The sequence below is a fragment of the Drosophila rhopaloa genome, unplaced genomic scaffold, assembly GCF_018152115.1.
Source record: "Drosophila rhopaloa isolate 14029-0021.01 unplaced genomic scaffold, ASM1815211v1 contig_3, whole genome shotgun sequence".
Taxonomy (NCBI): Eukaryota; Metazoa; Arthropoda; class Insecta; order Diptera; family Drosophilidae; genus Drosophila; species Drosophila rhopaloa.
Genome location: NW_025335123.1, coordinates 22,445,677 through 22,472,429, shown reverse-complemented (window position 1 = coordinate 22,472,429; position 26,753 = coordinate 22,445,677). Strand labels below are relative to the sequence as shown.

The 26,753-nt window shown below is 36.8% G+C and overlaps 1 protein-coding gene across 4 annotated transcripts in view; it reads right to left on the bottom strand.

The window, feature by feature from the left end:
- Positions 1–26,753, bottom strand: part of LOC108045336 (1-phosphatidylinositol 4,5-bisphosphate phosphodiesterase) — a 52,732-nt gene that overhangs the window by 13,006 nt on the left and 12,973 nt on the right. For 2 of the 4 annotated variants that reach the window (XM_044461416.1, XM_017124629.2), the window contains 4 exons: positions 6,803–7,387; positions 6,328–6,387; positions 1,848–1,994; positions 739–818 (listed from right to left, as the gene is read on the bottom strand). In XM_044461416.1, coding sequence (XP_044317351.1) covers positions 739–818; positions 1,848–1,994; positions 6,328–6,387; positions 6,803–6,982 — 467 coding nt within the window. In that variant the 5' untranslated portion in view covers positions 6,983–7,387. Of the gene's footprint in view, positions 1–738; positions 819–1,135; positions 1,216–1,847; positions 1,995–6,327; positions 6,388–6,802; positions 7,388–8,739; positions 8,870–26,753 lie in introns of those variants that run through there. The other 2 variants (XM_017124627.2, XM_044461415.1) reach the window with 2 other exon arrangements.

Sequence of the window (26,753 nt, the reverse complement as noted above, 5' to 3'; positions counted from 1 at the left end):
GGAAATTAATAACGACGGAACGCGAGTAATTGACCCGAAAAGACCAGCAGTCGATGAAATTTTGGGGAAACAAGTTTAACGGATGGAATTTCAGGTTTTGTGCTATAGTAGCAACGGGGATTCCAATTAGTCACTTTTAGCCCTTCTCGGAAGGAACAGCTTTAATTAAGTTACGACGAAAGTTTGAAAGTTTTAAAGTTATATTAGCTTAGTTTTTAAATATAAGTTATTAACTAATGCATTAAAATATTTACAAATATCACAACTTTACTTACCAATTGAGGGAATGGTTTAGTTCTCTTTACTTTAGACCTAGAAACAAGCATTTCTACGAATGACTGTGTGACACTTAGCTTTGATTATTTTCATCATTATATTGTATTTAATTAGCTCTAAGTAACTTGGAAACTCCAGTTTATATAAATAAAAATTTAAAAAGCCTCAATTCAAGTTACATTATATATTGTAATTAAGTTAGTATTGAGTATAACATGTAAAATTAATCAATTGAAGTTATTGTAAGTGTTATACAGACATGATTTATTTCTGTGTCATACAATCATCATACTAGCTCAATTAATGTATTCATTTATTTTAATTAATTAGCCTTTTTAACCTATTAAATGCTTCTTCTAGAGCTTTACTTCAATATATATCTCATTTTCTCGCTTAGTGTCATTCAGGCATAATCGACCTAAACTGGTGTTTTATTCTTTTGTTTAGTGTGACCTTACTTACTGCTTCATCAGGTTGACGCGCGGACACACATTCGTGGCGCGATTGTTATGCGTGATGAGACGCAAGTTCTTCTGCCAGCTCTGTGCGAGTGAGACAGTTGTGTGTATATATAAAGAGAGACCAGACAATCGTAAAGGATAACGACAACAACAACAACGACGACAATAACGAGAAGAAGAAGAAAAAGAACAGCATGCAGAACAGAGAGAACGGAACAATCGATGCAATTATGTACACAGTGTAATCGAGTGAGGTGCAGCAAGTGGAATTAATGTGGCAAGGCGAAAGGACATGGGACCCAGGACCAAGGGCCCAGGACAAAAGACAAAAAAGACAGGAAAGCGATGGGTAAGGGGTGAGGTAGGTGGTGAGGTAAGTAGTGAACAGGCCCACTTACTGTTTCCGCAGACACATCATGGGGCAGATATTGTTCGCTTTGACATTATGGGTTATTTTTCGTATGCCATCTAGCCAGATCTAAAAGAAGAGAGAGTCGATAGAAGGATTGTGTGTTTCGGTGAGTGATTTCAGTTCCAGTGTATTTCTGCATTTAGGTGGACCTCCAAAAGCTGTAAGCAATCTATCTTAAGTTCGGTTAAGCCCAGGACCTTGAAACAAAATGTTATCAATGGACACCCTGCGTATGTGTAATATTTCATTGAATTGAACTATTGAATTTAAACAAATTGTTGTCTTTATCGGGATAATAAAATAAGATAATAATTTTATACTAAGTCCTTTATAGTAAAATTGTAGAGATTCCAAAGAGATAACCTGCTTTTGACCAAAAAAAAACTTCGAAAAAAAATCCTGCAAATGGAACAACACTGCGTATACTTTTTCAACAAGTGCTTTAACTAAATAATTTTATTTTTTTCACTTTTAATTTCAAATACTTAAGAAATAATTAAATTTTTTCTAATAAATGGATGAAATAATCCCCTCGAGGTCCACTCTTGAGTTATTAATATTATATGTAAAACAAATGATATGCAGGACTCTGTCGAGAAAGGGATGTGTAAATTACGAATGAGAGCAGGAATTCCTGCTCCTGATTCAACGCTGTCACTGCCACTCCTGATCACTGTTACTCAATCACTGTGACTCACCTTAGCGGTTGCCGCATCTGGACAAATAACATGGTGATATGTTATATTGATATAGTCCGTATTCGAGCAGATCGTCAGGGATCGCTTATCCAGTTCCTGTATATTGGTTCCATTCTTCTTTGTCACCTTATCGAGTATCTTTGGATCCTGAAGGCAAAAATAAACAAGTACAAATAATATTTATTAGCCGAGTTCCTTACAAACTTCAAACTACCCCCGCATATATTGCGCATACGCCCCGTTGTCAGCCATTTGACTGCAATTTGGCGCATTCAGTAGTATCTGAATCAGCAACGCAGAACATTAATCTCCAGTCGCATCATTAATCAAGGCTTGCGCAGAACATTTATCAACATTTGTGCAGCATTCGCGGAGCCAAACAAATATATTTTCATTCTATTTTCCGTTTTGGCCGTCAGCAACAATTAAATGCTTTGTACTTTTCCACCAACCTTACCCTCCTTCAATTTCAGCCAGAATTTCAATTTAATTGCTGCCGAGTCCAATAAAATGCAATTACACAACTTTCTGAGCGCGAAAAAGTATGCTACGGTTATTTCCATTCGCCAAAACGAGTCGCAAATTTAATACAAAATGTTTAAATAAACTTGGCAAATTGAATCATAATCCAGAAGTAATAGTAACCAGTGAAACTTTAGGTACTTATCACTCTCACAGTATTTAGTTGGCAAAAATTGTATTTTAAGCTTTCAATTAAATCTCATATTCTAAATTGTAAAACGTGTTTTTTGAATGGTTGCAAAAATTTTAAAATTCTCTTGCCATATGCAATCTCCACTTTATATCCTGACCTTCTTATTTTCCATCAGTGTCATAACCGAATAAGCCCTTAAATGTGCAGTTTTATAAAAGAATCCTGCTGCTTACCGCCATAAATGCTGTTTCAAAGTCATCCACTTAAACAGTGAATTTCTTAAAGGAAATTGAATTATGCAGAGACCCCATTGAGGATTTTTCCTCACCTCCAAAACACACACACACACAATAGCTCAATCAGTTCAAGTGCAATTTGTGAGGAAAGTCGGGAAAGAAAGAAAGCAGCAGACTTTCGAGTGCTAAATAAGTCAGCCTTCCCCGATTTTATCCCCCTGTCGCTGCTTTGAACCAAATAAAGTGAAAGCAAATGTTATAAAAGTTTTGTTCCCTTATTCTTTCTTTCATTCTATATATTTTTCTTCGTTTTTTTTTTTTTGCGCCACTCGCTTTGTTACGTTTGCAGAGCTTCGTGCATTATTGAAAAGCGCCAGCAAACTAAAAGCCAGGAAAAGTCGGGGGCAATAACGAGAAAAAAACTGCAACCAAGCTCAAATTTTTCGTTTTCAATATTTCTTTTCGCTTGTATTCCCCTCTTCCCGCATTTTTTTTCCTCCTCAGACTTTTTTCTGCGGTTTTTCTCTGCCAAACGAAGCAACTTTTAATGGTTCATTGTGCAAGGCTTTTCGAAACATTCTGTCTCTTTCAGACCCAACATTGCCATCTCTCTTTTACACCTCCTTAGAGTCACACACTTTCTTTTCCCAAATTCCCCTCTCTTCCATTTATTTGGCTGTGTGTGTCGCTCATTGATGACCAAACATTTCAAGTGATGGCAGAGCACTAAACGCACACAAACACACTCGCACACGGAGAAAAAAAATAGTTTAAAAATTAATTTATTAAGTTTAAGTTTATTTATTTAGGTTTATTTAAAATATATATTTAATTGCACCATAAAACAGGAATACATTTGATTTGATACCTCCATTGCGTGTCAATAATTTTGGAGTTTCTCAGTGTACAACAAACACTAACACCATCTCACTTTTTTCAGCTGAAAACTTTTTGCATTTTGTGTCTGTTGCTTTCACCCAGCTGGCGTTTTCTTTTTGGCCATCTCATTTGTGGTCAACCATTTTGGCACACACTCACTAGGACACACATTATGCGAATTTCGTGCAACTTCTGCTCTTTGGTGTTTATTTTGCATTTTAATTGAATTTGCCCGAGGACAAGAGAAGAGCAGAATCAAAGAAACACAAAAGATGTTATGAAGGGTTGAACCAGAAGATGGGTTTAAACTGAAAACTGGCCAAGGGGTTCCCAGTTCAAGTTCTAAGCAAATAAATGCCAGGCACTGTCAAAAAAAACAAAACAAATTTTGCATAAAGGAACAAAAGTCCGAAGTTTACGAATTGGTTGAGATATCCGTGGCGTATCACGTAAGCATACAAAAAAAAAAGTGCTGTATAAAATAGACGAATTTATTCTATTATATTTATATAATTTTAATGGCAGTCCCTTCTTCACGAAATTTCTGCTACTACTTTTCATAATTCCCTGCCAATGATGGACTTATTTCTTTTTTCCCCCTTTGGGTCAATTTCAGTTTCAATTTGTTTAGATATTTCTCAGCTGCATTCAATTTGGGGCTTTGCTAGCGGACTTAAGCCGCTTCCAGGGCAACCTGTTCACGATTGAATGGAGCATTACTGTGTTGGTACTTAGCAGTCACTTTCCCCAATGTCCACATCCACATCCATATCCACGTCCCATTGCCCACTTTTCATTTTCCCTTTCTCTTTCACATTTTCCCTTAGATGCACCTGTAACCCACATGCTGAATAGTCAAAGGGTTTGCCCGGGGCTAAAAGGCAAATGAAGATGAGGAGGATTCAGTATTGAGAAATAAAGTAGGGTATTTCCGGTGATGCTCTTAGTAGCTTACAAAAAGTAGCTAAATTAAGCAGTTACAAAAATGTTTAATTTAAAAGAGTATTTTTTGGTGGTAGTAATTACCCAAGTAGGAATAAAAAGTTCTTTTAATTTTAAGATTTTAAGTAGTCCAAAATATTATCAACTTTATTTACGGTTTAAGGCCCCCCAAAACAAGCCAAGTAATCAGCACTGCTCGAGCCTTCTGGCAATGCATAGTGTGATGGAATGGGAGTGGATACGGCCCATCCTTTGGGTATGGGCATGGGCAATGGTATTGCTAGTTGGATGCACTCATCCGAGCCTCCGTTTCAGTTTCACTTTCGGTCTCCTTCCCTTCGGAAAAGTGTGTCAATGAAGGGCCAGGGGCAAGTTGGCGAGTGAGACTGGACAGCAAATCTAAATTAGTTCGACTCTCCGGGCAGCACCTGCATCGGCCATAAAAATACATATATATGGATATATATATAGAGAGAGGACTCCGACAACATATAGAATGGATTGGCCCAAATGGAGGTTCATTTCGGGCTGTTGCTGTTCGGTCATAAATTTCATTTAGGAGACGTCGACAGACAAACACAAATACATCACTCTATCAGTCCACCTCCCACCTCATATGCCACCTATATGTACATATCTATATCTATATATATGTGCCATATGTCGGTCTGGAGTAAATAAAGGGGGCGTGGCCGGTCGGTGACAATAAATCTAGCGCATGGAACAAATGCGTTTCGAGTCGAAGACGGCGACTTTGATCCACAAATGGCGCTGGCTAAAAACAATTGAGAGCAAAAGTGACATATTGACACATTAACCGACGCACACAGCCGCACACCCACACACACGGATACACACACACACACCCACAGGCGACAGTTTTATGGCTTTGTGATAGTTCATCCTGCCAGCAAAAAAAAAAAATATAACAAAATAAAGGAAAGAGCAACTGCACTTAGTCAAAACTTGGCATGAAAAGCGGGGAAAATACGTGGCTCGGGGAAATTGTGGAGGAGTAGGCAATGAAAAGTGCTAGACAGGTGTCACAGAAGAAAGCATATACTGATTGATTTAGATTAGGATTTGAGGGCTTACAGTTTTGTAACACTGAAATTCTGCAAAATATATCGAAAGAGTTATTCACATAGTATTTAAAGATTAGCATTGTATATTTTCTTTGGTATCTTGACTTAGAAAAAAGGTTTCCTTTTCACTAGTCGAATACGTGATTTTATCGCTGCTAAAACTATTTGATTTTAATACGATATTCTTGTAACTGTGCAGATTTTATTGTAATGATTAATTGAATCAAATTCCCTCACAATTGCGTGGAATATGGTTTTTAAAGCCATTAAATGATTTTTATTATTTACAACTAATTAAACCGCGCCATAAAATGGACTAATATATTCTTGTTTAGCCAACAATTCACAGACAAATATCGATTTATTGTGATTTGAATGTAAATTTATCTCCGAAAAAAAGGTTCAATTATTTGCAGGTAATTGGATTTTGGACGAGCTATTTTAAATTACTTTTTTTGACTATACAAAGCGTTTAAAATATATTTTATGGTAGGCAATAAACTAACAATTTTAGGGGTTTAAAATGCTTTTGCTAACAAAACATTTTAGGCAACGAAAATAAATTGATTTACATGGACTTGGAGTATAAATGCCAGCACCAACGAAAATGTAGATTTTCTGATTATTAGGGAAGAAGTATAAGTACCCCCACAAAATAAATTGAAATGGCAATGAGTACTTACCCTTGGGGTTCCTCCCGCACGAATGTCGCTCACTTGACACAGCTCAATGACATCGCCATCCTGCCGAGGAAAATATATATCTTATCAGTTCAGAATTTACAAACGGTTAATCCTGTATTAATGTTTTCTAGACTTTTAGGAAGCGAACACATAAATACAAATTAAAGTTTTTAATATTTGGGAAATATCGCCATCAATAAATAATCTTCATATTATAGTCATTATTATATCATATTAATTATATTTTCTTTATAATGTTAGGTTATAAGTACGCATTCTTTAATATTTTGTAGTGCGAAGGGTACATTAAATATGTTCGCTTAATTTATTTAAAGGTGCTATTTATTAGACCAACACTAAAATATTTTTAATGATTAAGAAGGATGCCTGATTGTTGTAATGCAATCAAAGGGGAGGCAACAGAGTGACTTAGTTTGCTATAATTTAAGCGGAATAAAAAAGGACTTTAACTTACCCGGCCCTCACTCTTCCAGTACAAAAAGAATCCATACTCGTCGACCTTGAAGAGGGCGTCGCGCTCGAAGTCGTTCTCCTTTGTTTCCTTCTCGTTCTCGAACCAGCGATCGAACACACAGCCCGTGGTCAATTCCGGCGGAACCGGGATGATCCAATCGAACTCGTACTTCTTTGTCATTATTGCTCTGGGGACGTTACCTTAGCCACTTCCGTTTCCGCTTCCGATTCCGTTGCTGTTTCCGTTTCCGTTACCGCTAACGCTGCCGTTTCCGTTGCCGTGCACATGCGATATATATATATATATGTATATATATATCTTAATCCAGATCTAGATCTGTCCCACGACTCGCTCGCTCTTTCTCTCGTTAATTTCCGGACATATTAATCACTGGCTCTTTCGATCGATTGTGTCCCAACGGATGAGTGTGTTTTTATACAATTGCATTTATTGTAGATCACATGGTCCGTTTACATTTCCGTTCCCGGTTAATTGAACTTGGCTCGGCTGCACTTGCTGCACTTCTGCCACAAATTCCAGGCCGTATGTTCCCTTTTATCCAAAAACCTCGACTCGACGACTCAGCTGCAAACAGAAAACAGAGATACAACCATTAGACATGACAGGTTTGGGTTTGCGTTCGGGTTCGGGCTCTCCTGCAATAATAATTGTGCGGCTTGCCACAAACAAAATGAAGACACGGACACTGCACTGAGCCAAAATCAAGTCGATTGCAATCAGAAGACAAAAAGAAAAAAAATAATTGTGGTGCTACAGAAACCACTAGGGTATTAAAATCTAAACATTTGCTAAATATTTCTGAGTTTATAGTTTTCCCCAAATGGTAAAAACTGCAATATGATTTTTAGGTTTTGACAACAATTTATGTCAATCAATAATAGAGTACTCATTAAGAAAATGTTTTGAAAATATGACATTCCATATATAGATATTATAACAATAAATATTGCTGTTTTAATCGTTTGAGTTATTTTTTAATAATAATATTTTAATATTTTTTAATTAATAATCGAAATATGGTCTTTTATTTTTTATTTTATTTTGTCAAATTAAAACTAGTATATAATACTAAAATTAATATACAAGAAAATGGCACTGGAAACTGAAGTCCTTCGGCCTATATGCTCTCCAAACGCTTTCTGATAACATTTTCAAACGACTTTTCCCGCAGTGCTTGAAAAGGAAATCAGGAATGTGGCTTGATTGGTCATGTTACAATAGGAAATTCTGCAAAATGCATTTATTTTGCCCCCCAATGTCCATCAAGGCTTAGCTTTTAGTATTCGTGTGTGCATCCTATAATTTCCAATTTAGATTTGTGGTCAAAACGTCTTCAAAAGTTTGTTTTTTCATTAATTATACAAGGAATGCCCTTTTGGACATCCGAAACTTAAGACAGCAATTTACCTGCCTCTTAAAATGAAATGATTTTCCAAAACAACGGATGTAATTTGATTTTATATTTGCCTTTAATATAAATCACTAATGATTATGAAATACTGTTAATTGTCAAAATGAGTAAGTGAATAATTTATTTAAATTTGAATTTATTTAACAGCTTTTTAGCTTGCAAACCAATTAGGAAAAAAAGGGAATGGAATATACGTTGAGTGAAAATTGTTCTTAAAGCCGTAATTAAAAATTTTAAATTGCAAACAGAATGTGCTTGATCAACACAAATCTATTGTGAATCGGCTTCCAATTTGCGAACAATTTTGGCATAAAGTTTAACGAGTTTTTCTCTTCCGAATTGAATTAGCATTCGAATTGAAATAATTTCGCACACGCCAATCCGTTTGCCAATTTGCAATCTCAACGCACTTTATGAGCTTGACACAATTTAAAAAAGAAAAAAAAAACAAAAAACAAAACAAAATCCACTTTAAAGTTGAGCCTTTGACATGGCGAAACTTTACCCCAGATGGAGATTTATGCAAATTATTGAACAGGGACTCCTCGCAGGCGCTGTCACAGGAGCACTGGTGATTTTTAGGGAACAGTCACAGTCACGGAACCGGCTGATAGCTGACAGTCAACTGAACTAACACCGAATCGCGGCAGCCGGAAGCCAAGAAACATTTGAATACCAAAACTAATGGAATTAGCGAGTGACGACATTGCCAGGGCCATGGCCACAGGTTCTTTTCGCTGCTATTCGATTTGGGCGCACTTTGGGGACTTCTCTGCCAGCCACCACCCAACACCCACTGAAAAGCAACCAATCACCCAACCACCCACTTAAAAGCACCCAACCACCATGGCCATGGCCTCGTGCACCTGACTTTGTTCCGATTCGGGGAAAAATCCCAAGTGCCTGACATTCTCGCAGCTTGCTGCTGTCGTTTTTATATTGTTTGCTACACGGAAAGAACACGTTCTATTCCCCATTGTCTATAATAACTATAAATAACTATGAAATAAGTTTTCAAAATCACCAACATCACGTTTTATTGTATAATTATGATTTTTATAAGCTTTGTTTGGCTTTAAGTCTGTTAACTGAAACAATTTTTGTGTCACTTATTAATAGGTAAAGTAAATTTGCATTCAGTGTATGGTTAAACCAAAAGAAAATATAGGATGGAATTTTGTTTTTACAACAATTTCAAAATAAATATATAATATTGTTAATGTGTTCCACAAATTTTCTTTTTTTTCTGACAATGTTATTACGTTACATTTTAGTTAACAGTAAGTGCCAAACATTTAAATTAATTTATTAGTGTATTTCACTAAACATCTCTAATAAGGCAAGGCGATAGAAAAAAAGTGCTGCTCAAGAGTGAAGCCTGCACGTGCACGATACCCGAACTGGTCTTGATCAACTGGACTTCGCTGTCTACGAGCACCTGAATTCGGTGTCTTTTGCTCCATTTAAAATCAACTAAGATGTCCTTTGCATCTTCTGCTTCACGTGTCATTGAAGCAAAAGCGACAAAGAAAATCTCCTGTTGAATGCAAATCATCTGAGAAAACATTCGCATTAATGCAGGTGAAAGTGCTTGGAAAAATCAAAGTCCAATTGATCAAGATCAGTTCGGGTATAATGCGCGTACAGCCTGTCATTCCTGAGCAGCATTTTTTTTTTAGGCTCGCCGTTTAAGGATGTTAAGCATACTAATCAACTTTTCTTAATTGGTGTTTGAATTCACCATTCATAAAATTATAAAATTTTGACAACCAGAAAAATAAATTCACCAGAGTTAGAAGAGCTACGGCTTTTTTATAATTTTATTTTAACAGCACTGGTATAGTTCGATTACAGGTATCCAAACTTCAAAAAAATAACTCAAATCATTTTTAACACAATGGTGGTGTGTAAATGAGGAAGTCCTGACACTATTATACAAATTTTAAAGCGGACAAAGTCGCGCCGAGTTGTGCTGTATATACATTCATATATAGCTGACTGATTACCCGGGACCCGTGATTTCTTCCGTTTTCCTTTTTATCGATGGCGCTGTCGTGTTACACATGACTTCAAATTCAATGAGCTGCAAAATTTCGCTCATTGTTAAACTTGGAGAGCTCGTTAGCCAGACTCACACAAAACACAAACAGCAGAGCAGCCAGGACTCTTAAAAAGCGTGAAAAAAGGACATACTTTTACGCCCGCTCCACGAATGTTTAATGAATTTACGCTCTTTGCGCTTTTGAACTTTCGGGCTGGCGAATTAGCGAACAAAGGAAGTGCCAAGGACGAAGGATCAAAATGGGGGAAGGTGCTCGAGGACAAACAAGGATGCGACATTCAATGCACTCCAGTTAAAATATAATGCGACTAATGGGCGCCGGGATATAGGGCAACTCTTAAAGATCTTTAATATATATTTTGGGCAGAAAAAACAGAAAAAGCCAGAAATAAAGAGTAAATTAAAAAGGACATTAAGAAAAATAGCAAAGGAATTAAGCCACAAGGGTTATTGGGTAGGTCACTTTAAAACCGGATTAAATTTGGTTAAGATATATACATATAAGACCCTAGATGTCTTTCAATTTTTCATTTCATTTTTAATAAATGTCAATTGCAAATAACTTGAATCAATATAAAATCTATTTGATCTCGTTATTCAGTTTTTAATAAAATGGCTCCAATAAATCGCAAATTTAATCATGCCCATTAAAGAGCCATACTACAGCAGCTCCACTTCACTTCCTCAAACCACTTGAACACAACACTTTTCGCGAAATCGAAGCACTTGAATTCATCTTTCACTGGAGACCATTAAATGCAGATATACCAAAGGAAAAACTTGAGCACGGAAAGGAGAAAAAAGAAGGGAAAACACGATGGGGGAATGAAAGAACAACACGAAGGGAAATCAAATCGTCCTTCCTTCTATAGAGGAGCCCCCACCCTAGTTTCCCTTCGAAAGTTGTGAAGGAGTGTATGACAACGGTCCTTCTGTTTTTTTTTTTTGTGGCTCCAAGTGCCACGCCTCAACACCTGCGCCCCGAATCGAGCGGAAATTCGGCTAGCAGTTCGAAGGTTCCTGGGTGAAAACAGGTTGCCGACTTTTCCGGGTTACAGAGTAAAAATAACTTGCATAAACTTTCCCTCAAAGGACACACACGTACGCCGAGAAGTGTGCTACAAATATGCTCATTACGTGCGCGCCAAGTGGCAGCCTCAGCCCCAAAGGACAAACGACCGCGCCCACCGCCCACTGCCCAACGCCCTTCGCCCCCTTTTCCCGCCCCCTCGTCCTTTTCAGCGACAATTGCTCAATTTATTATTGCATACTTTGCGGCCATAAAACTTGGCTGGCATCCTTGCCATCCTTTCGCGGCTTCTGTTGCATGTACTTATAGATATCTATGGGGAGTGTATATGCAAAGATACATATACAGTATATATGTATATGCGATGCAGGGTTACAGGTATATGTCTTCAATTTAGAGCCTTTTCTGCATTTGATGGCTCTTGGTCAAGTGTCAAGTGCTTAAACTAGAAATTTAGGAACTTTGTTCTCGGGCAGTTGGGGTTAAATTATTTCCCTTATAAAGTTGTCGAATTGTTGAAGAATTCAAATTTCAAAAATTCATAGACCATTTTATTTTGACATTTAGTAGCCTGTTTTGTAGATTTTGGTATGACATACCTTTTTTGTCAGCAATTATTTGGCAATGCGATTTAAGTTTAGCTTTTATAGCTTTAGTTATTTTTATTTTCCATAACCTAACTAATAATAAGCCTATTGTTCTTTAAATTAAATTATAAATTCAAATCTAGATATTTTATACATTTAAATGACAAATGATAAATGATAAAACAACAAACACACAAATGTATTCATTGTTTTGCGAATATTAAATTTATTCTTTCTGCAATTCGGATTGTTGACGCTTAAAATTAAAACATAAAAATAATATATAGCAATTTTATTTTTTTCAAAGTTATAGGTATTTTCTAAATGTGTTTTGTTTTGTGTTTTCCTTATCTTTTTATAATATCTGCAATGATTTTAATGTTTCCTTTGTTGCTCTATTTTATTTCTCCAAAACTGTTGTAGTTTTTATGAATATGTATATCTTTTTTAATGCCTTATAAAGTTGTATATATATATATGCAATGGCTTGTTTTTCTTGAATTGAAGTTTACTAGTGGTTGTCATTGCCATTGTTGTTGCCTTATTGTTATGGATGTAACAATTGTTGATACAGCTTTTATTGCTGTGTGGCATTTTATTCGTTCTGTTTTTTCATTGCAATATCTGGGTATCTGTAAACAATGTTGAAATTGCAGTTATTAAAATTGATTTGTCGACGGCAAGGTTGCTGCAATATTTTGTGAGGTTTTTACGGCATTTTATTGAGAGGCTTTTCATGTTGCTGCTGCAGTTTTGATTTGAGCTGTAAATATGGCCATCTTTCTACGTTAAGGTTATATTTTCTATTGTTAACCGATTGAATGCAATTTAAATTTAAATTTTGAATAGGTCTTAAGGTATTACCTCTGCCATTTCGATTGCAGTATTAATGTAGGTAGTTTGTACAATAAACTAATTTCATTAACTGGGTTCATAATATTGTTTTTTTTTGAATATTTTTTTATTTTTAATGAAATAAAATTATATTTCCTATTTTAATATAATTTTTTGATGTGGTATTTTTATGTTAGCTCAAGATTTGTTTGACCATTGTTGGTAGCCATTACACTTACGAAATTGAATTTGCCGGCCATACAATATTTGGGAAATTGGCATTTAAATATTTGATGAGACAAGCAAAAGGGAAATCCGCAGCGAATCGCAGGTAGTAAAATATTTGAGTGTCTGCTTTTTTGGGTGCTAGCCAGCCAAGTCAAAAGGGAGAAATAAGGCAACCGATTCGAACAGTGAACACTGATTGCACAAATGAAATATTGAGGGGAATGTTGTGTGAAGGGGGTGGGGTGGGTGTTTCAGGGGTCACACAACTTGACCTTGCTGGCGCCGGGCATCCATCAAAATTGATGGCACTGCACACGCTCGCTTCTCATGCAGTCAGTTGGTCAATCAATCAAGCGCCGCCTTGCTCAATTACATCAATCAAGCGGGAAAGGTAATCCAAAACCGAAAACCAAATGGGTTTTTTCTCGGCTTGACTTTGAAGACCAAAAGTAATTACGCCTGATAAACAACAAGTCCACTATTATTGTATGCACAAATTGAAATGGCATGTTTGTCCAGAGAAAGAGATGACTAGCCTGTACGTGAAAAAGAGGGGAGACTGTCAGATAGTGAGAGAGGAAAAGGATAACTAAAAACGCATTTTCCAAAAGCGGGTAATAAAATGACAGGAAATAAACCAAAATAACTTAAATTGCCAGCTGCAAGAGCTCATATACAAATATGAGCTATATTTGATTCCCTCTCTGTCGCCCCCTCTCTATTCGTCTCTCTCTTTGGGGAAATTGCAAACTTTTGCAAATTTTCCTGATGCCAAATGAACATATTTCATTAAAATAAAGCAAGAAAAACCAACACATCTAGATATTTATTTTAGTGATGCTTTTTGTATCGTGCGTTATGAAAAACACGCAAAATGCACGAGGCAGGATTTAGGTTGACTTCTGACTAATTTCCAACGGATTTGTTGGAAATAACATGCTTTATTTTGGCAGGAGTTTAAAATGTATTTGCTTTAAATCCTCTTAAATTCAGCTGAGCTAAGCACCTTTCAGTTATTAATTTTTGCATTGCAAACGTTTTATATAAATTTGCAGATGACAATGTTTTTTAAAAATTGTTTTCTAATAAATGGTTTTCAAAGGGAATGTGTTTTAAATGATTGAAACCAAATAACAGTAACCATTGACACTAAGCCACTTGTCTGCATCAAATATTATTCACCTCCACACTCCTCAGGACATACACACATATATATGTACATATACACCCAGGTGACCCTGGCGTATACGTGATGTGTGGGAATATGCAAAGTCCTGGGACAAGAAACTCGCTTAGGCACGCACCATCCGTCAAAAAAAAGGAGGAAAAGCGAAGAAGACCCCAGAAACCCAAAGGCGGGAGGCGTTAAAGGAGGCGTGGCAGGGTGAGGAAGGGGGTTCAAAGGGCAGTGGGCGTGGCATAGGCAAATCAAAACCGAATGATGGGCGGAGCGACAGCACGGGCATCCTTCAAACAAAACTGTCAGCAACTGTCAGAAGAAGTTAAATGAAACCAAAGAAAAAAAATACGAAATAAAACAAAGGAAAGTGGGTGGTTCGCCAGGCCAAAAAAAAAAAGAAGAAAGAAAACAACATTGACAGCAGATCGGGCCAAACCGAAGAGGAAAAACAAAATCAAGGGAAAAGGAGGCTTTGTCATATGGCTTACAGCTGTTGGCGGACTTTTGCGGCACGTAGCTCTCTTCTGGCCGTGGTTTTATTTTTAGCCCCTCAGGCCGTGAAAAACTTCGAATTCCCCGGAATCAAAACAATACATCATCATGGGGCGGACGCAACTCGAAAAACCGAATGCCCTTTCCTTGGTCCTTTGGTGAAATTGTGCATATTAAATATGTGACAAGGAAAACAAAACAAAACAGCGGGGTGAAAAAAAATGAAAATCATGTCCAGTGGTTTACCATTTAAAAATAAGACCCAAACATGAATGCTCTTTAGAAAGTATTTTACCCACACATTATTTACTTAATAAATGTTACTACCAATCAGAAGATTATAAAATTTAATATATAAATTAAGAAAAGAACGATAAGGAAAATATAAAAAAATATATATATGCACATAGAATAAGACTTTTGTTAGTTTTCAAAAGCCAGATTAAAATTATCACTAATGACCGGAAATTAACTTCAACTACTTAAAATCAAATTAATACAGGCACTTTTCAGTCGTTTTAACCTTATGTAAGTGTATGCAAATATGCAAAAAGAAGGACAAAATTTGCGTGTTTTGATTTGACAAAGGTTTGCGGGATCCTTTGGCCTCGTCGTGGGTTGTCAGTATGGGTAAATCCTCCCCGAATCCGAGTCGTAGACCCAAAAAACCGGAACCCGACCCGAACCCAGATTCTTTCAGGTCTTCGACGGAGAAACTCCTTCGTTTGGTTGGATTGGGTTGGTTGATGGGGCACAAAGCATTTATACTAATTTCTCGATAATTTCGTTGAGCTCGTAAAATGTTCGCTTATGTTTATGGGGACACACAAAGTGGCCTGAAGAAGGAATGGCAATGCCAATTGGACATGGGAATTGAGCTGCCTGTGACTAAGTGAGCAGGTCTAATAGACATTTTATCGATTGCCATGCACAATTATATTTGATGAGCTTTTAATTGAATTGATTTACTTTCACTTTGCCGCATAAATAGGCAGGCAGCAAGGTCGAAGGAACCGCAGGACATGCGATATGGCCTAGATAGCCGGCTAGATAAGCCCACGATAGTCGGGTTAATTCGTGGGGCGGGAGTAATGGAGGCAAGGCTACATAAGTGCTATCATTAAAAAACTAAATTACACTTTCAGTTATTAATAGGGAATTATTTGGATGTTAAGCGTGGCAGAGGCCTGTTTTTTCCCATTCAATTATATTTATATGTTTTAAATTTGGCTCTCAACTTTGAATTAAATAAGTAGATACGAAATATTAGTTGAGAAAAAAGTTTACTATCGGATATTAGTGTCAACCAAAGACTAAGCGATTTGTATTTTATCTTTAAGGCAACCTTCATTGCGTTGCAAACTTTTTACTGAAATTATAATACCCTCTGCATGGGTATAAAAATCCGAAGAAACTTTTGTGATACCAACGTACTTTTTGTTTTAGTTACAGTGAGTGATCTTTACAATATAGTTGGCCAACAGGGTATATTTTGTCATTAGTTATGGCTGAAATAGTGGAAAAGAAGAGCCAACTTGTATGGCGGTATCGGGATAAAACAAAAGTGCGATCAAGTTACAAATTGGAGCAGCCGAGTGGCAGGGCAATTGTCAGCGACAGAGGCCAAAACTTTTGCGATGCTTTATCATATACTAGTCGTGTATCTCTGTTTTTAGCAGGAAGAGTTCATCTGATTTTTGAGCTCCCGGCTGGCTCCTGGATGAATTTTCCATCCACCGAAAAACTCACGGCTGATGGAAAATGCCAACAGCAGCCGAGAAGTTTTCCATCAGAAAAGTTTCCATCGCAAAGTTGTAATTCCGTGCACGCCGCCTTTGGTTTTTCCAAAAAACTTTTCTCTAGCTGCCTGCGATGATGACTGCATTGGAAAAACAAGTTTGTTTTCATTTTTCCGTTTCACATTTTCCCTCTTTGTTTTCGTTACAGTTTTGTTCTTCATGTTTGATGGCCTTTGGGTCTTGCTTCTGTCTCTTTCGGAAGCCCTCTGTCTATCTCTTTCGCCACCGTCACTTTGTCCCTTTCCCTGCTATATATATTTATACCCTTGCAGAGGGTATTATAATTTTGGTCAAAAGTGTGCAACGCAGTGAAGGAGACATCTCCGACCCTATAAAGTATATATATTCTTGATCAGGATCACCTCCTGAGTTGATATAGCCATGTCCGTCTGTCCGTCTGTCCGTCTGTCTGTTTCTACGCAAACTAGTCTCTCAGTTTTAAAGCTATCGAGTTGAAACTTTGCACACACCCTTCTTTCCTTTGCACGCAGTATATAAGTCGGAACGGCCGGGATCGGCCGACTATATCCTATAGCTGCCATATAACTGATTGATCGGAAATGCCATAACTCTGCTGTTTGTTAAGTTAGGAAGTTGGGACTTTCTGTGGGTTCTATATTTGGTCAATCAATCCGACGTACCAAATTTCATAAGGATCGGCCGACTATATCCTTTAGCTGCTATATAACTGATTGATCGGAAATGCCATAACTTTGGTGTTTGTAAAGTTAGGAAGTTGGAATTTTCTATGGGTTTTATATTTGGCCAATCAATCCGACCTACCAAATTTCATAAGGATCGGCCGACTATATCTTATAGCTGCCATATAACTGATTGATCGGAAATGCCATAACTTTGGTGTTTGTAAAGTTAGGAAGTTGGGATTTTCTATGGGTTTTATTTTTGCCCAATCAATTCGACATATTAAATTTCATAAGGATCGGCCGACTATATCCTATAGCTGCCATATAACTGATTGATCGGAAATGAAATAACTTTGGTGTTTTTAAAGTTAGGAAGGTGGGATTTTTTATGAGTATTAAAAATGCATCATATAAATAATTTTGGAGAATATAATTTGCAGAATATTCTGCAAGGGTATTTCAACTTCGGCTCCGCCCGAAGTTAGCTTTCCTTTCTTGTTTTATATTAAACCCACTCCGTTACCAGTTCTTCACCCTTTTGTCCTGGCTGCAAGCTTTAGTTGTAAGCTGCGAGCATAATTTTATTTTAATACTTTTTAAGCGCATTAATTACACATATACAAAAATAAGGGGAAAGAGACGAAAAATGTGTGAGAGAAAAAGATAGACAGACAGTTGCATTGACATTGCCCAACCCTCTTAACCCTTACCATCCCTGTCCCTCAATTTAAGTGGATAATATGCGAGGTAATAACATCAAATGAATTGTGAGAACGCTCTCGGGCATTTCCCCTTTTTTTCCCATTCATCTCGTTTTCCTCTTTTTTGTGAGAATGCAAATAATATATATATATATATACTTCTGTTTATTCAATTTGTAAGCTTTATTGTCAACGTCGTTAGTATTCGTTGTTCATTCATCCTCCGTTTCCCAGGGAAAAGGGACTTTTATTTTATACTTTTGCTGCACATTACGTATACGCCTCATATATAACCTGATTATTGAGTCTGTGGGAAGTGTGGTGATGTGTAGGGTTTTCCCTAAACCTTGGGTAAGGGAAAACTCCATTGTTTTGGATGAATCAAAATATATTATTAAAAGAATTCGAGTGTTAGGTTAAGTCAATTATTCAATTGAAAAGTGTAAGCCCATTATTTTTTGCCCATTTGTTTTATTGCGCTCTACTTTTTATTACACACTCTTGTTAAATTACTTTTCTGCTAGCGTGACTTTGTGACCAATATCCGAAAGTCCAATTGGGTACAAGCAAAAAAACAAATAATTTACCATTAATCCATCCAACTAATTCGCTTTTAACACTAACGTTATCAAAATAGGTTGAAAACCCTGGAAAAAAACGCAGCTGCTGTTGGCAAAATCGAAACGTGTCAATGCCATAAATTTGGGCCAATCCATGAAGTGCAGCGTATTTACGACCAGCTACTCCAATTGCACTAATTAACTGAGTGGAATTGGGGGAGGGGGTGTCACCGCATCCCTTGCAGGCGATGGACAGGCAACCTTCACCTGAATGGACAAACAGTGACGCCATTGCGACATCCGACACCAGAACCATTTTGCAATAGAGAGTCTGCTCGGAACCTTGCACTGAGAGAAAAATGCACAACAATATTTTGATTTTTCAATACTCAAACAATCTTAAAAATTCACATCACTTTCCTCTGAATTTTAATTGATATAAATATCAAAATCAATATGGAATAAAAAGAACAATGAAATTGATTACCAGTTTCAGTGATTTTTCTCCGCGTGTTTCGGCCAATGCCACCCATCCTAAGCACACCCTCTTTGATTAGCCGTGTGTTGTTGAGTGCATCCAAGTTGCGAGGAGGTGGTTGTATTGCATTACGTATACGTAATCAGCTTAGTTGCTGTCGCTTAATCAAATAATCATTGCCAGCAGCTCCCTGCTCCTGAGTTCGACCTTCGACCAGGGGAAACCGAAACGAATCGAAACGAAGTGGAACTCCCCTCTTGCCGGTAATTACAAACAGTCCAGGGATCGGTCACTCGTCAGTCCGGTGACAATTGAGCGATTAGTGGGAGTGTGTGCTGGATACCTGGATAACTGGGTAATTGGGGAACTGGGGAACCAGAACCTATTAGGCAGGTGTGCTAAATAGGTCATGTTCGAGGATGACTACATCTCATATTAGTGGTAATGTGACCAAATTCATTTGGTTCATTTGGAAAGCTCACTGGCATTAACTTTATCATGTGGTTGGCTTGAAAACAATCGATTCCCACCTTACCCTTTTACTATTATTGGTTTCCCTTTAAAAAAAAACAAGCAAGCTTTCCCATTATAATCATTGTTTCACAAAATCAATTCACACTCTTGATAATCGACATATTCAAGCTCATTCAAAAAATCTTAAAATAGTTCGCACCGAAATTCCAAATTTTTATCTCTGATACCAATAGCTTTACCAGTATAGTATAATCTCTATAAAAATGAGCGACGCTTGTGAGATTTTGGAAAATGATTTGCCCGATGTTAGAATTCGAGTTCAAAGATTGGTAGAGCAGTTCCTAAATAAAATGAAGAAAGAAAAGTTGGAATTAAGCGAAGAGAGTAATATTAATTTGAATCAAGAAGTCATTGAGAACATCCCAGAGGCCAAAATTGATCCGGCATTTCTCAAATTTGTTGTTCAAAAGGTGCAAGAACGTTTGTTGGTAGAGAGGCAAAGGTATTCAGCAATGAAAGAGGAAGTCTTAGGGTTCCAAAAACAATTGAATGCCTGTATGGAGCGGACCGAAAAGATGAAGGAGAACTTACAATTTATCAAGTCCATGACCAATGAGGCTCGCGAATGGATAGACAAGTTGCAGACCAAAAAAGACAATCCTCCAAATGTGGATGTTTAACACGATGCGACCATCGATGCCTAATATTTCATGTATTCATAAATCGCAAGTGGATATTCAAAATATAAAAAAGAATTTGATATATATGTATGCCAATTTTCGAATGTTTACCATTTATATTTATTAATGTAATGATTTGTGTGTGTTTAAGCTAGTTTTTAATGGTAAATACCATGAATTCGAATGCTGTGGGCATCACAACTTTGACATTTTGCATCTGATTTCTGCTTTTGACCCTGGCTTTTCCCCCCCTCGATGAGATTTCTGTTCCCCAGAAATACTGTTCTGGGAATTCGATTGCACTCACTTTGGCCAACTTGTTTGTTTGAATGCCTATTTATAGTCTGTCATTTGAATGGCATTCCAGGCGGGCGGTGGCCCACGCATCATTTAAAAGATATGGGGAGAATATAGGATGGGGTATACTATATATATGGTATATCGTAAACACATTTCCCGTTACACGTGCGGACATTTTGTTTAGTTAGTCGATTCGTAGCTGCGTGTATATGTATGAGCGCATCGTAATTACATAATGATTTATTTTCGCATACAATTCGCTTGATTTCGTTTTTTTTTCTGACTGGTTGTGTGTTTTGATTTATTTACATTGGTTGCGAGGCCATCACAGCATCATCATTGCATACAGGAAAAAACAAGATCTAAATGGATATGATTTAGCAAATCGATAGCTTAAAATATCGGATCGATATTTTAGACATTTTTTGGCATTTACGTTTATATTTTTTGTGGTATTTACTGTTGATTGATTAGATACACTATTTTAAAAATCGGCTTAACAACGATAATATTGATATATTGAAATTTGACTGTTTAAATGTTCAAAATTTAAATATATATTATTTTTAATTTTTTTTGAATACTGCTTTTCTTTTCGATAAACATCGATGGATCTTCTTGATATATTCCCCAACAACATCTGCATTTTGCAAAGTCGCATCTTGAAATCGATGCTCTCTCTCCCTAAAAGTGACCCATCTTCACTTTAGTATTTGCACAGTATTTGCACATTTTAGTGGAATCGAAATTAATTTGATTTATTTATTAGCTGTCTATTATTTGTTTATAAACAATAAAAGCCGAAAGAATGCGCATTTGAGGTTTATGAACATTTTCGGTGCGCCCAAAGCGAAGCGAACGCAAAAAACAATAATAACAACAATTATTTTTATGGCAAATATTTATCTAACAGCATTTTGGGGGCGATGGGTGGTTTTTTCGGTTTTTCGTTGGGGCTGTCAAAGGCAAACAAAAGCATCGAAGGTTGTTAATGCTGAAATATTAATGTGCGTTAATTACCCGCAGACGGCGAAAAGTGGTCGGGGGTGGGTGGAAAAGTTTTTTGTGGGCTGGGGGGCCAGAGGGCATCTGCATTTGTTTTTCTGATTTCCCTCACTCTCCATCGCTAATTTTGTGTATTTAAAATATCAGCACTATTTATCTCTTTGAAGGTACTGTTTTATGTATCAAAAAGATATTGAGGGCTGAGAATTCATTCAATTGTCGTTATTCTTCCTTTTAAGATATGAAATCCTATTAAATATTATAAAGATAAATCATTCATTCTATTGAAGTTCAATCTGATATATGGGACACCTAATAATTATTATACTCAAATACCATATGATATACAATCACAAATAAAAGATTTTGAACTCTACTGTCATTTTGTTGATGAAATCCGAAATGTCGAAATGTCAAATGTCGAAAAAATCGAACCGAAATTACAAAAAAAATGTGTGAATGCAGATTTTAAGGGAATTCCACCACAAGCTTTTTAAGACACACCATTTTAAAATCTGACTTCATATTGGACTACAGATTGGACTAAAACCTTTCATTTTTATGACGGAATGATATTTAAATTAAGTGCAGTATATTTAATATCTAAGGAATATTATGCCTCAAATTCTATATCACACCATAATTATTCCCTACAAGTTCAAGGTTGTCATTTACTTAATGACACCAAGCGGTAAAAACTTTCTATAAATAGTTGACAGTTCTACAGTTTTATCGGAGTGATATTTACAGTATAGATGGGATATCAGACATGTGGTGGAAAACTTTTTGATTGTCATTGATTTTATACGATTGAACTTTACCTTAAGGCCAAAGTTTTAACTATCCAAGTGCGGGATTTGTGTCATGTGTGCACAACTTTGTGTTCCTATAAATATTTTGCGCTTTTTGTAAAAGTTTTTGCCAGTCATCCATTAACTAGTTATTACTTTTGAAGTCCACTTCTACAATAGTTATTTTTAGACAAGTTCAAGGTCGTAAATTCTTTTCATTTTCTTTAATGAAAATACTCATCTACGGAAGGTCTATGATCCTAAATTGTAGCAAGATAAATCAATTGGATTTTAATGGCAGATTATTCGCTATAATGTAATCAAAATAACTAAAGGCAAAACTGAAGACCAATAGAACTGCCATCGAAAATAAGCCAATTTGACTAGAGCTATTAAAAATGTGTATTTAATTCGCCCATTTTTGCCGATGAAGTGTACATATATAAATCGTGATAGATGTAGATGTGTATGGCTCTATAGAACATACAAATCGCGTTTGAGTTCATTTGTTCTGGCTCGTAGAATACGCATTTTGTTTATTATTTTGATGAAGTGATGGTGGTGCTATTGTTCCGCAGTCTGTTATTGTTAATTTATTTTTACCTATTCGCCAGCTCATTGGGTGGCAAATGAAGCGATTGCCAAGGCGACTATCGAAAAGGTTAAACGCATCGAATTACACTCACAGGGGCGAAAATATTAAAGATCAAATTGCGTAAAGTTAATTGCGAAACTGAAAGTCGGCAACATACAGCAGACAGAATATTTGTTTGGCCTTTACAAATGTAATATCAACAAAAACAACTTATTGTGGCTAACATCAAAGGGGCATGTTATTTATTTTTAAGATACAGCAAGACATTTCCATGTAGTTCCATCATGATAATAATCATTATAAAAACATAGCATTCAAACGTTCCCTATTTATAGATTTTTGAAATTTGGTCTGTAATTTAAAAACTTCAGTTGAAGCTAACAATTTTCTTTACTTTTGGAAAAGTTGTAAGGACAAGACGAGACGTTGGAAGTAAGTAAATATGATGAAATTTTGAGTTAATGAGCGACCCGGAAACCATTTTCAGCACCAACAACATGGAAAACCAAAACAGAACCATAACTGTAGCATAAATTCATAGGAAAATTTGAAGGGAATTCCAGGCGACTTTTTTTCCTTCATCTGTTTTTTTTTATTTCCAGCAGGACAACGAACTTTCTGTGAAAATAGTCGAAAAAATCGAGGAGAGAGGCGAAAATTGAAGGAGGGAAAATTGGGAGGGGAGACCAACGGCAAACAAAAAAAGCAGAGAAAGCATCCAAATATTTTGGCTTGGTCAATATTGAGTGGAAAATGAATGCCAAGCCTCTCTACCTCCCTTAATAGCCAACACAATGGTGTTAGCTTTGTCCATTGGCAAAACAAAAAAATATAGGTATATAAAAAAAAACTGAGAGAAGCAAAAAAGTTTGCACAAAGCGTACAACAAAGCAATCATCAATTTGAAATGCTCAAATGACGAAGAACTTACTTCGCCCAGCACATACACATACATGAAAATTAATATTTAGACATTCCCAGTACAATGACCCTTTTTACTAGTATTTATATGTATGTTATTGAGCTGCTGGACTCGAAATAAAACGCAAGTATTATAAACGGTTAGGTGTGAGAAAAGCCATTAAAAGAAAAACATTAATTTACCAGGCTTTATTTATTATCATTTGAAGTCAAATCTATTAAAACCTTCCGAAACATACACACATTTTATTTTGGCAAGTCTTAAATATTATTGAAAAATCATTTGTTTGGACTGCAAACAATTGAAAACAATTTATTACTAAGGCATTTATACTAATTTCAATGTCAATAGATTTAAGATTTAAAGATTAAAAGAAATCCAATCAAATCATAGAAAATAAGTTGTCAAGGTGCGAAGAGTTTGATTACACCTGCAAACCCATTCTCAATGGCCCAAAGCTTATAACCGATACGATAATTTGCTCCTCGAAACGACATTCAATGGGGGATATGAAAAGGGAACGTAACGAATTGGGGGGAAACCAATGACAAATAATTAATTGCGCACACATTGACGGGACGGGAGGTCCTCGAAAGCCCCACTGTCTGTATCCATCTGTCTGTCTGCCTGCCTGTCAGTCCTCATGGAATCCTGTATCCATTTATAAACAGCACACAAATATGTCTGATGTGCGAGAGGCTTAGTGGAGATGGTGATGGCCCCGGCACCAATTAACTTGGGCGTATTGTGTAAATAATGTGCTAGACATGGTTACACATTCATGTGCCGGCCATAGACACATCGTTGGCATCGTCATCTCCGGATCCTGATGACCCCGCCAGAACCCGAATCCCCAGAAAACCCCGGGCAGCGTTACGATTTTTGATTGCACTTGGTGCTCTAATTGAAGACCAAGGCTGGAGAGTGAAGAAGCCACGAGATGGGGCTGTTGACATTGATCCATTCCGATTAGACGCTGAATTCTGTTGCCTTGTTGGTAATTGCCATCAAATCGAGGGATAAAAAACGAGAAAAGAAAAGGCTACAATGTGCAGACACTGCGGTAAAATCTTCCACACAACAAAATTCTTGAAAAAATTACATACAAAATCATAATGATTATACCTAAAACATAAAATACTGTTTAATGAACAATTCACAAAAGATTCACCAAAAACATTTATTAGTCATTTTGTATTGTTTTAAACGTAAATAAAAATGGTTTCTTGATAAAAAAGATAATTATTCAACCGCCTATATATCATTTGGTAGTTTAATCGTGTTCTTTTTTTTATTGTAAAACTTTTACCACAAAGGTGTAAAAATTCTTACAAATTGATTTCCAAATAGGCTATAGGCATTATTTTCTTCAAGTGTAAAAGGAGAAGCCAAGTGTTGTCCTTCTGACTTGTGTGCCATGCATGTGACGGCGGCTCAGCAGGATATTTTGTAAATCATTAGTCAACAAAATGGTGGTGTTTGTGTGTGTGTGACTTTCCTGACAAGTGTGCGCGTGTGTGTGAGTGTGTGTGCTGTGTGAGTGACGCCATTATTCTCTTCTTGTCCTCATTTCACCGCCTCCCAAAAAGCCCCGATCTCATGGGTTTATATTCCACATTCCAGGTCTGATGAGATGCGCCGCCTGCGCAAGATTGCCCTGAGTTTCGCCGTTCTGAGTGCAGTCTGCCACCAATGTCATCAGCATTACGAGTGGGTGGTTTTTGGAAGATATCTGGGCGGTGCTGGAGGTGCCAAAAGACTCACAGGTCCAAGCAACTTACTCACCAACCATCCATTTACCACCAAAAAAAACTAACTTCTTAGATCGACCCTCTAAGTGGATTCGCTCGGCGTCCAAACATAACATTTGTATAAAAACAATGGATTAATAATAAATAGAACAAATTATAAATTTAATTTTTTTTAAATTACATTTCTGAATTATTAAAATTAATAAAAGTGAGACTAAACTAGTTTCACTCCAAAATATGGGTTTTAGTTGATCTTATTTTAATAAAATTTTAATACTCTACTTATTGTTTTGGAATGTTTCTATATTTTTTTTTTGATCAGAAGGATTTTAATCTTCTCTGAACTGAAAAACTAGTTTATTTTTCAAAATAAAACCTTTTCTTTAGTGCACAAATTGACTAGTGGGAATTTAGTCACAGGGAAAGTCTTGCTCAGGACATGAAAGTGGTGAAAGGTTTGGGATGGAGGCAAGATGGGTGAAAGGAGGGAGGCGTGGTGGGGGTGGGAGAGTGGGCGTAGGTCAAGGGAAAGGGGGCGTTTTTGTTGGTGGCGCGGCTAATGACGCCAACATTAGGCGGACGTTTAATGTATGTGCACGTACGTAGCCAGGTCCATTCCACACACTGTCTCGCTTGCTCTCGTTCCCGGGCCCCTGTATTTCCATCACTTTCTCCTGCTTTCTCTCCATCTCTTTCGTTTCTCACACATTTACGCACGCATGAAAGTCAAGGCAGACAACGTCAGATGCTCGAGCATTGCATTACATAAGCGACGCAAAACTGTATGCTACACTTTTTGATGGCCACCCATCCATCTGTCTGTGTGTGTGTGTGTGTGTGTGTGTGTGTGCGAGAGTGTGTTATTTCTGGCCATGGAAAATGGGGTGAGAAGGGCGGGGGAAAAGGACAGCGGTTGAGGGTCGACAAGGATACGCACGGCACGCCACTCAAAAGCCATAAGCCCGGCAAATTAACATGCCCAAATTATGACAAAAGGAAAACGAGGCTAAAACAAAGGCCCAAAAACTAAGGCTGCAAAAGTGGTGGGGGGAGTGGGGAGAAGGGGGCACTTCTGCCGTAGACCGGAAAAGGCAAAAGTGAGATTAGAAAACTTTTGCGCCAATATCATTTTTCAAATACTCTGCAAAAGTTATTCAATATATATAAAGATGCCAAACCAACGAGTACAAATAATTGTTTTAACTATTATTAAAGGCTTATTAACTAATACTGCTATCAATAAAAGAAAATCAGCTTATACAAAACAAATTTTATTTTCTCGAGTATTTGTATCATAACATGAAAATGAAGCATCATCACTTCAACTAACTAATCTGCAATAGATTTAAAGCTCAATCAGACCAACTCAATGGATTAGTAAATTGCAACCGAATCATTTGTGCCAT